Below are 12,104 nucleotides of genomic sequence, written 5' to 3'. Positions count from 1 at the left end.
ATTGTAATGGATAATCGTGAGCTGTTAGTGTCAGCCTAATGGTAAATTGTTGGCAGATTATTAGACCGTCGGATGTTTATTTTAAACGCTCGGCTTCTCATTCAAACACTACTATGTGTACTAATCAGTCATTTACAAGTAATCATGTTTTCAATTTAGTTATTGCATTTACACGAATTCGAATGTAATATTTGTGTTTGAAAAGAGAATAATTTATAATTTGCACGTGTATTGATTATATCTTTTTTGAGCTCATTTATTCATGACAAGTTTCTATCCATAATGTTATATGATTTAAAAACATACAATAAACATTAGAATTTAAATAATGCCTATTTACTTATTAAGTATTTTTTAAGTTTAAAAATATCAACAATATAATTTTTTAATAGCTGGCATTTGAAAGAAAAATACAGAAACAGACAACAAATTAGATCTTTATAATTCTATATAAATTGGTAACTCTATTAAAACATCACTTTTGTACTTTTAAACTTCTACACTATATCCGCAAACAACAGGGGAAAATGGGAGATTACAGATCTCCAGATGAAGTAGCTCTCTTATATTTTATCGGCACCCTCTCCCTGACTAATGGCTTGATGTCTTTGTTCGGAGCTATAGGCAACTTCATTTCGATTCGAACATTCGTAAAAATGGGCGCTAACGACGGCGTTACCGTTTCTTTTTTGTTGCTTTCCGTTTTCAATTTCTGTTACTTGGTTTTTGTAAAAGCTGGTACTGTGGCACATATTTTATATTTGATTGAAGAAATTTCATATTTCAGAATTTATTTCCCAATAGATCCTTACAGTATAAATACATACATCGGTAACGCGGGCGCCATGGTGTATATTATAACACTACTAATAGTCACGTACATGGCTGTTGTTAGGTGTTTGTGTGTGGCTTGTCCAATGTATTTTAGAAATTATTTCACAACAAAAACCACAAAAATCGTCGTAGCTGTTATTGTCTCTTTTTCAATTCTAACGCGTATTCCGTTGTATATTATTCGAGAAATGGTGCAGACGTTTGATGGACGAATGAACGCGACAAGACCTACATTACATTATGTTTCTTTTACAACACAGATAGTAACAGTTTTCCATCCTTTTCTTGGAGTATTCTTGCCTTTAATAATGCAAGTGGTTATGACTATTGCCGCTAGCATCATGGCCCATCATCTAAGGAATTCTCTTCAGTTTCGTAGCAACCATGCGCTCCAGTCAAAGCCTTTATCAAACCCACAAGACCAGAACGATGACAAGACTTTAGAGAAGACCAAACAAGTCAGTAAGGAGCTACGATCTATTCAGCAGACGTTCCTCGTTACCACGATTTTTATCGCCTGCAACTTGCCAAAAATCATTTTCAACTCGACAAAATTTTTCCTACCTGATTTTTCTTTAGGCAAAACTAATGGTTTAACGATAGTTGTATTTGAATATTTAAGAGACGCATTCCAAGTTCTAAATTCAAGCACTAATATATTCGTATACTACAAATATAATTCAAAATTTCATACATTTTGCTTTAAGTAAATTAATTTTAGTTGACAAAAATTGTTTTCAATTACAGTAAAAGTATTGTATGCATAGCTTAGCTTCGATTTTTAAGGTAAGGAATTATCTATGATGAATATTATATAACTGTAATAATATATATATATATATATATATATATATATATATATATATATATATATATATATATATTCATATATATATATATATATATATATGTATATCGTTTTTGTTTATTTATTTGTATATTTTACATTACATTTGTACACTTTTACAAAGATATATTAAAAATTGTTTAAGAGGAGATTACTAATTTAGGTATTGCTATTAAACTCTATATTATTTAAGGAACATAATTTTTAGAGTGAATTGATCTTTAAATTATCGTCAATTCACTGTTTGTATACAATCTTCATCAAAATATATAGTTGTTATGGTCGATGTATTTTGAATAAGGTAAGAGATTGCAACAATTTTCTTAAAATTATCGCCAGACCTTACGTTTTCTATGATAAGTGCTACGTCTTTACAATCATTTAGGTTCGCTCCGTAGAACAATTTAGTTATTTTTAAATAAATTACTAACTGCATAATTGTGTTTCACCACAGTGTGAAATTTAAAAAAAATAATTTTTGGAGGACAGAAACGATTGGCACAAAAAAATGTGGTTTTTTTTTAAATGTTGTAAAATAAATTTGAACTGCACACATTAAAATTACGAAAATGGAAGCAAACAATGGCAAAAAATATATCTCACCAGCAACCGTCTCTATCTACGTTTATGATGTTTATATTGATTATGAACATATTATATATATATATATATATATATATATATATATATATATATATATATATATATATATATAACATGGTCATACTTTCTAACTGCACGTGGTTGTAGTAAAATTTGTTTTATTCTTTAAACAGTTTAAATAAATTGTAAGTTCGTCAATGCTTTTTATTCACTTGATTTTTTCCTTAAATAAATAGTTTTCAAAAACGACATTGTTCAAAATGGTTGGGTGTAGATGTCACATAACTAAACATCAATGTTGTTAGAACCACATAATGGACATAAACACAACCTAAAAAATTCTCGCCCATTTTCTTTTAAACACTTTTCTGAACTTGGAATTGTAAGTGTAGTAGATGAAAACATTGGAACACGAATACAGCATTTGAAAAGTATCTCGTATTGCTTTGACTGTCTCGTACAGTCTTCCATACCTTCCATTGATCGAGAACTCGGGGTATATAGCCACAGCAGCGTTGAACATCATCTTTGGTGTACAGCTGACGATAAACAGCACAGACAGGATAATCATTTGTTTCATGATCTGAAGTTCCTTGCCACTTAACTTGTTCTTCTCGTTTGTCATTGTTTTGTCGTCGGTTTCTTGGTTATTGATTTTCTTGTGTTTCTGACGAAATTGCAAGGCTTTTTTAAGGAATGTAGTCATTACCACAGAAGTAATGATTAGAATAACCTGAACAATAAGTGGAAGCAAGGATCCTCTAACTGGCCAGACGATATACGTCACCCACTTCCTTTCTGGTGAAATCCACAACGAAGGTCTTGTGGTGTTGATCCTGGCATCATAGAGCGGTATTATCCCCATCAGAGCTAAGATGGGAACACTTGTTGCTATACAAAATGCTGCACTGATTGAGAGAAATAAAACAGAGACCTTTTTTGTCCCGAGCTTATGTCTAAACCACAAAGGTTTGGCGACACTTAGACAGCGACAAATGGACAGAAATGTTAGGGTGAGCATTGTGTTGGCGTAGAAACCGCTCCCGCAGTTGGTAATGTACGTGTTTATACCGTAAGGGTCGACTGGAAAATATATCTTAAATGAGGTCATCAATTCGATGGTTATAAATAAGTAAGAGATTGATGAAATTGTCATACAGAAAAGATACAACAAATCTGAGACAGAGAGTAACAAAAATGAAAGCGTTACTCCATCATTAGGTCCCATGGCCAGAAATGTCCGAATAGTCAAGGAGTTTCCAATAAGACCAAGAAAAGAAATAACACCCCGAGAGATACAAAGTACTGTCACTTCAAACGTGAAGTTGTTTTGCATCGAATCGTTGTATACATTTTCGCTGACATTTGTTTCCATTGTTGGTTATACAACTAGAACTGCCTTTCTTTGAATTTATATTGTACTCTTTTCTTGCGATTACTTAGCTAAAAAAATTGCTTAACTATATAAACAATATTTCATTTAGCAATTAATATTATAACCAAATTAATTCTGTTTCATATAAACATTCAAAATCTAAGTTTATACCTTATTTCATTTTATAATCGGATATAGTATTTAACACTACTTATTGAATGGTTTTATTTCTATTTTATTTTTTTTAATTTTATAACAAACTCTAAATCGCACAGAGACACACTAAAATGTTGTAGTTGTATTTTTATTTTGAATGTTAAATTTTATAATGTAAAAAACGCATATTGGTTTAATCTTCAATTTTGTCGTAATTATAAGTGTATTTACAACAGTCAAATACTGATTAATCAACACGACTACTTTCTTTTGAATTTTTGAAAAGTTTTAAATATTTAACAGTGGTAAGATACATTATAAAATAATTACATTTTCAAAAATGTATGCATGCATTAAATATTCGCTCTCGTTTGCTATTAAAATTGATTTCAACCCATCCTTGATTAAGTACGCCTTTCTTTATTATCAAATCAGTGACTTTGTGAACGCAATGTTTTTCATGTCAACTTATTTAATTTTGCATCAATTTCGTTTACAGCCAGTAATATTTACATAAACCAGTTTACTCCTGAAAGTCCTCAGAAGATTATCGACCTTTTTGTCTAATTTTGCGATATCACATTCTTAAATATTGTTACAAGAATACGTGGTCGCGTTCAAAAAAAATATTTTAGCCCACTAATAAATTTTAGATGAAAATTTTCTTTAAAATAAGACCCTGAACTGGAATTAGTATTCATCAAAAAGATATTACAGAGAAAAAAACATCATCTTAAATGTCTGCTTTGTGACGTCAATAGTCACATTCAAGATCTCAAGCTTGCCGTAGAGTTAAAACTGAGAAAATAACCAGGCAAATATTAATGCAGACCTTAAGGGGATATGCTCAGTTTATTTATATTTGTTTACAATATAACTTGTTAATCCTTTTGAATATTTTTACCATGCATGGCATATAAAAGTAATTATTAAACACCAAAAAAAGGGTTGAAAAAATTTTCAGTAATCATAGAAACCCGAAAAAATTCTCCGCCATTTTGATATTTTTTTTTTAAGAACGCAAAGGCTTTTTTACAAGATTTTAATACTTTTATTTAGTTCGAAAGGTCTGTTTGTTTGTGTGTAAGTTTGTGGAAAAATCTTGTAACCTCAATTTTGACCCATTTCTAATGCAGCGATGCAATTCAAACTTTCCAGATATCTTTCACTTTGATGACAATAAAACACTATCTATTTTGTAATTTAATTAGATGTTTAATTAGTGATTACAAATTAATTAAACCGTTTCGAAAATAAGGGGAGTTAACAAAATTAAATCAGTCGACAGATTACTACATTCAATAACAGAAGGGGAGATAACTAGGTAGACACAATCACCTAACAAACTGGTGAGTATTGGTTCGCGAGAATGTTTACAATGGTAAAACGTTTCGATCTAGTGAAGGCCATTAAGGGGGAGATAATAAAGTTTTTAAACAATTTGAAACTAAGGAGAGGTAACAAGAACTTGCTGTCGTCTATAAATAATGGTCAAGTACGGCTGCTTTCAAGGGGTCGATAATCCTCTTTCGGATATCGCGACTGTGATATTGACGGTGTTTTAAAGCAAATATTTTTAGTCGAGTCGAGCTCATAAATTAGGAATCACTAAAAAGTATAAAATAAAACAAATATAAAACCCTTTATAGCGACAAGCTTTTAAATGCACCGAAAATAAGAAAATAAAACCATATTACTTCCTTTAAGAAAAGCATTTGACGCTAAAATATGTAAAAGATCTCATAAGCGACTAAACATTTAGGAAATAAAGCTAATTTCTTTTATATATATTCTAAAGGTAAGTATATGCAATATAATGTTTTTTTTTCCTTCCACATTTAATGAAAAAACGAGTAATTCAAGGATACATTTTGTCCTTCTTAACTTTCGTAAATATTTTGGGCCCTTTTAAAATTTATTAACAAAAGATTCCTTGTTCGCATCACTATTATTTAATGCCAAATTAAAATACATAAATATATTCTTGTTAATTAGTCAAACACATAATACAAACGTGCAAATTGCATTAAAAACCCGCAATGCGTCATCTAAAACATCATGACCATTTTCTCCTAAACACATCTCTGAACTTGGAATTATAAGTGTTGTAGATGAAAACATTAGAACATGAATACAGCATTTGAAATGCTTCTCTTATTACGTCCACTGTCTCGTACAGCCTGCCGTACCTGCCAGTGATGGAAAACTCGGGGTAGATGAAGACGGCAGCATTGAACATCACCTTTGGGATGCAACTCACAGTAAACACCACAGACAGGATAATCATTTGTTTAATTATCTGAAGTTCCTTGCCACTTAACTTGCCGTTTTCGTTTAAAATTGTTTTGTCTTTTGCTTCTGGATCGTCTAATTTAAATGGAGTGGATTGAGTAGATGCTAAAGATGATGAAGTGTGTTTATGACGAAATGCCAAGGCTGATTTTAGGAATCTGTTCATTACCACAGAAGTAATGATTAGAATAACCTGAACGATAAGTGGAAGCAAGGATCCCCTGACTGGCCAAACGATATACGTCACCCATTTCCTTTCTGGTGAAATCCACAACGAAGGTCTTGTGGTGTTGATCCTGGCATCATAGAGCGGTATTATCCCCATCAGAACTAAGATGGGAACACTTGTCGATATACAAAACGCAGCACTGATTGAGAAAAACAGAACTGAAATTCTTTTTGTCCCGAGCTTATGTCTAAACCACAGAGGTTTGGCGACACTTAGACAGCGACAAATGGACAGAAATGTCAGGGTGAGCATTGTGCTAGCGTAGAAACCGCTCCCACAATTGGTTATGTACGTGTTTATTCCGTAAGGGTCGACTGGAAAATATGTCTTAAATTTGGTGCTCAGTTCGATACTTATAAATAAGTAAGAAATTGATGAAACGGTCATACAGAGAAGATACAACAAATCTGAGACAGAGAGTAACAAAAATGAAAGCGTTACTCCATCTTTAGGTCCCATGACCAGAAATGTCCAAATGGACAAGAAATCTCCAATTAGACCAAGAAAAGAAATAACACCCCTACACATACAGAGCACTGTCACTTCAAAAGAGAAGTTGTCTTGCATTGCTGCATGATCCAAACTTTCCGTGCTATTTGATTCCATTGTTTGTTATAGAGCTGTGGCTAGTTTTCAAAATATTACAATTTTTACTTACAGAGTAATTGATATCACGATTTATATTTTTCAAAACATTTCGATTTGTATTGATACAGTAGTTAATACAAACATTAATATTGTTTTATTAATATAATTTTCTACCTGTTAATTTCTAACTCACCATTTACCAGTAGTGGATATTATCCACACGTATCCATAAATCAAATTTAAAATATCAACTTTTCTACAAAGTTAAATCTTCTTTTTATTTATATCTTAATGTAATAAACTGTGATAATTTTGTTGCATTTTAAATTTTTAAAAACGCGTTATCTCATGTGCTACTCCACTTGAATTTTAACAGTACCTTAAACAATAAAATGTAAATTTTAATTTTTCTTTTTAACTGTATTGAAAGTCTTTTAAAATGTCAAAATTGTTAAAATATTGCAGTTGATTTTAGTTTATAAAGTTGTATTCTCCGCACCTTTAGCTAACTTTTTGCTAGTTATTAGATCGTTTTTGAAGCCAAAAAAGTAATACAGAAAACTGTACATTTCATTTTTAATTGTATGAATATATATTTTAGGTTTTGGTAAACTTTACGCGCCGATGCAAACGTTTCAATATTTTTTGTGACCAAAAATCAAACACGTGCCTCGCGAATAACACACATTCATTAAACAATGTCTAGCCAACTCCCTGTTCGTCAATAGAATCAGCGGAGACAGTATTTAAAAAATAAAAATTGAACAGCCTACAATTATAATTGATCTTAACGCTCTATTGTTTTCTTTCTAACGTCACATTCCTTTTAAGAAAATAAAGTTGTTTTGAAGAGCTAATTATACTCTTGCAGGTCAAAGATCTACGTGAACGGTCTACGAGTCAAATATTTTCTTTCGTGACGTCAATAACATTAGCTTTATCCATTTATCGGGTTAGAATCTTCTTGGCCTAGATTTTAAATTAACGATGATTCATCTTTAGATATTGTGTGAAAACAAAGAAATAATACTAATTATATCGAATAATAATTATACTGTAGAAATCGTTAAAAATCAGACGAGACATTTTAAAGTTAGGAGTAGAATAAATTACAACTTGTTAGATCAAGCCTTGCAAAATATAATGGTTAGATCTATATGACAATGTACACTTCATGTTACATTCAGCGTTACGTAAATGAGGCTCTTACGTTTGTTACAGAAACCTATCTAGAAGAGAAATTCAAAAAAAAAATTAACAACTGGTTGACTGGTAGATTGCGGTTGAATTACTGTTTTGGAAGCACATCAAGAAAGTAAAACAGGCCACCATGTTGACACGTAATACATAATTGTGTTATAACATAATTGTTTATATATACAATTAAGAATGTAGAAGAAGGATGAGGGAAAAAACAAAGGGTGCACATTTATTTTGTTTATTCAAGACTTCACTGACATTAGGTAGGAAAAGTGGTTCCAAAAGTGGTTCCACTTTGTGTTGCCAGAAAGCATATTTTTGAACCAAAATTGAATATTTTATAACATTTGTGAAATAAGTACAAAGTCACTTCCGGTTTTACTAAGGCTAGACATATTTAAACACAAAATTACTAATAATATAATAGTAATTTACCAAACATTTTTATTTTTATTTGGATTAGTATAGTCAGGGTGTTGTGGTACAAGGGGATGTTATATTATTTAATATAAATAAACTACTAGGCTATATTCCATTGTAATAATAAGTAAAGCGTAATTAATATCAACATTTAATATAGGCCTAATCAATCTAGTTCGACCTCTGACTATGGGGTCATCTATTAACGATGCCACAACGATGCCAGACCTCCCCCTTCCCCAAAAAAGTAAACCTAAGCCAACCCCCCCCCCCCCCCCCGCTATTTTGTTTTTAAAGCAGCGATTTTCATAAAATATTTAGACCTATGGGCTTTTCCAACATTCAATGTAGGCCTATTAATGAATTATTTTATAACAATTTATAAAACAACTTTAAATAATGCAAATAAGGGCTTAAATTCAGTTTCTTACCATGAGTGTTTGTTGAACATGGAAAAGTGTCATCTTACTTTCTGAACCCCCTCCCGCTTGACCAGAGGCGTAGCGACCCTAGCCGGCGCCAAACCTTTAGATTTGCACCCCCCTCAAGATTTCGATTTGCACCCCCCCCCCTCAAACTTTTGATTTGCACCCCCCTCAACCTTTTCAATTTATTTTTCCAACCCATTTTGGCGCCCCCTAAGGTCGTCGTCCCCCCCCCCCCCCCCCGCTACGCTACTGCCCTTGACACAAAGGTCCAAATCTCCCCCACCACCTCAAAGTCCGAGACCACTACAACATTTTGCTATAATTTATAGGATATTCATTAATTAGTCATACAAACCTAATTACATTTGTTGTTTTGATGGTATCTCTGCCATTACAATTATTAAATAGTTTATCTTAACTCAACATTTCCCTTAACCTCATTTGCTACAGCTGTCTATCCTTATAGAAAACATCTTTTCCTCAAATATCTGGAATGCATCTGATCAGCAAGTCTTTTTCTTTTGTAATATATAAACAATTACAACATGTTCATAAACTTGCACAGCCAATAACAACACATTACCAGGAAACAGGCAGCGATTATAGTTTGTTGTATTTGTGGTTGATGGTTAGTTATCAGCCATATTTCTCTAAGCTTGGTCTACATTTATATGCTGGTATTTGTGGTATGGCTAGAATTGAGAAAAACCCATATTCTTGATTCTTCCTTTATCATTATGTTTTACAGCTATGATAGATATATGCAAATGTAAGACTTATAGTGGGACTACATATTTGTGAACACATTTGCTAAAGCAAAAGTTCTTGAGTTGAAATTTTAATCCTTTAGGTTGTCTCTGATTCAAATTCAAAGCAGCTCTAACTGGTACCTGACTGGTTATGGACAGTAAAACTTGCTGACCGTACAATTTATTAATATGGAAGGGCAACAAAACTAGGTGAAATCTACTTCAGCACCATATTCTTAAAAACTATTTATAGTTCGCCAGTTTAAGTTAATTATTGAATAAAGGTAGCAATAATTAGTTTCCGCATACACCAGCACACACAACCAGTGCTGAAAAAAAAACATAACAAAGTTTATATTTTCTTTTTTTAATTACCATATTAATTCAGAATATTAAAAAAATAATTGTTCAATATGAACAAGTTTTCTTGGGTCCAACATGTATCCTTGGATCAGTTTTTAAATTGAGCTTCATCTTGACTTTTGTCTTCTCTGTATGCAGTTGTATAATCCACAGTATCTAAAAAAAAACAAATGAATTTCATAAACTGTTATATTAAAATTAAACTCATTATGTTTACATACTTTCAACTCTTAATGTTATAAATAAAAATATTTGTCTGTCTTATAAAGATCATAAAGCAATGATGTGTATTTATGTATTTGATTGTATGGGCTATCTAACCATTACCATTAATTAAAAATATAGGTCTAATAGTTTACTTTTAATATTTTAATGTAAGGAGTTTGTCATAAAATACAATAGGCCTTCAAAAGAGTCCAAAAGTCATGTATATATCATTAAAAAAAAGAAAAAGGTATCAATAAAGATCTACTACTTATGTTTAGCCACCTCAGGAATTAGTTGAAAATTGATATTCAAACTAGGCTACTATAACTATCATTAATTCATACACATACTAGAATAAATATTAGGATAACTATATTAATTTGATTAGTAAGTTAATCCATCTATGACAATTGACACCTTTTGGCTTTATCAACTATTCTGCATTTTAAATTCTAAAGATCACTATATAATACTAAGAGTAGACTAAGTCATATATTAAGTTAATTAAGTACAACTAAAATAAGACAGCTCTTTACTAATAAGCCTACTCTTCTATTCAGTAATTTTTACTATTATTATTAGAGGCCTAAAATTACTGTTAGACTACTAATCTAGATTAAACTTAAATTTTGGATATTATTTAATGTACTAGTCTGTAACCTTTTATTTAGGCTACATGTAATTTTTACAAGTTTAAAATTGTAGCCTTATTAAGCCTAGTTAACTTTGCTTAACTTACATACAAATACTAAATACCTACCCAATCACAGGCCTACTAGACTACTACTAAGCTACTACATCTAAATCTACAGTCTAGATAGGCCTACTGAACTAAAAGTAATATCACAACTGTAAAAATTAAGCATTCTTTATTTTTTTTACAATACTATTTTAAGCCTATAGACCTACTGCTATTAAATATGAATCTATTAGTTATTAGACTAACATAAGTCATCATAAGTCTAATTAGTAATTACCTCTAACTAGGCCCTAATCATATTAACAAAGTAAGTATTAGGACTGTCATCTGTACCATAGAATACTACTACTATAGTAAATATATTTTAACAAGTAGGCTCTAACAAATTAGACTAAGCATTTATTAGACTAGGCGTATGTAGTGCCCTACTAACTAAATTATAATAGATTCTAGATCTAGATCTAGATCTAGAATAAAAAAGAATAGATCTCTAGTAGTATTCTCTAGACTCTCGTCTAGAGTACTCCTCCTAGAATCTAGATTTAGTACTAGATTCTCGATATAAATCTATTTTAGTCTAGATAATCTAGATTAGATCTAGATCTAGGTCTAGAAACTTATGGCTAGATTCTAGATCTCTAGCTTTTAGAGCACTCACAGAACTCACAGTGAGCAGTCACAGGCCTAACAAAAATAATGAAACCTGCGTTCAAAACATTCTACAAAAACATTGGTAACAATTAATAAGAATAATGTTAGATATTAGTAATCTGAGCATAACAGTCATAAAAAAATAAGCCATTTCTAATGAAAAGGGATACAAACGAATTTTAAAAGCCTGAATCGAACAGAAAATATTCCCTTGTTCGCCATTTTGTTTTCTTGGATCGCCTTGTCGGTATTTATCATGGACAATAAATGTTATGACTTTAATCTTTTTACTCTCCCTGGCCACTTCAGTTCAGTTCAAGGTGGGGTTGAGGGCGGTTTTATTAAATATTTAAATTTATACAATAATTCAAAATCATTTTCAACGGCTTATGTTCAATACAAAAATATGAAAATGAGTGTAATCGATGGTTCCCAAACGGCTTTAATTTTTTAAAATGTAGC

The 12,104-nt window shown here is 31.3% G+C and overlaps 2 protein-coding genes across 2 annotated transcripts; both read right to left on the bottom strand.

Annotated features, from left to right (window-relative positions):
• Nucleotides 1–2,615: 2,615 nt before the first annotated feature.
• LOC131934813 (uncharacterized) lies at nucleotides 2,616–3,305 on the bottom strand. Its single transcript, XM_059290941.1, has one exon. It carries the CDS (start codon nucleotides 3,303–3,305, stop codon nucleotides 2,616–2,618), a length of 690 nt encoding a protein of 229 aa, XP_059146924.1.
• Nucleotides 3,306–5,871: 2,566 nt separating this feature from the next.
• On the bottom strand, nucleotides 5,872–6,942 carry LOC131934812 (uncharacterized). Its single transcript, XM_059290940.1, has one exon. It carries the CDS (start codon nucleotides 6,940–6,942, stop codon nucleotides 5,872–5,874), a length of 1,071 nt encoding a protein of 356 aa, XP_059146923.1.
• Nucleotides 6,943–12,104: the final 5,162 nt, after the last annotated feature.

This window comes from Physella acuta, unplaced genomic scaffold, assembly GCF_028476545.2.
Source record: "Physella acuta isolate Inbredline_101_S28 unplaced genomic scaffold, ASM2847654v3 ptg000118l, whole genome shotgun sequence".
NCBI lineage: Eukaryota > Metazoa > Mollusca > Gastropoda > Physidae > Physella > Physella acuta.
The sequence above is the reverse complement of the archived record's forward strand: the minus strand, read 5'-3'. Positions and strand labels throughout refer to the sequence as shown.

Bases quoted from the DNA above. Each gene is read 5' to 3' on its own strand.
- LOC131934813 (XM_059290941.1), bottom strand. From the start codon at position 3,305: ATGCTCACCCTAACATTTCTGTCCATTTGTCGCTGTCTAAGTGTCGCC.
- LOC131934812 (XM_059290940.1), bottom strand. From the start codon at position 6,942: ATGGAATCAAATAGCACGGAAAGTTTGGATCATGCAGCAATGCAAGAC.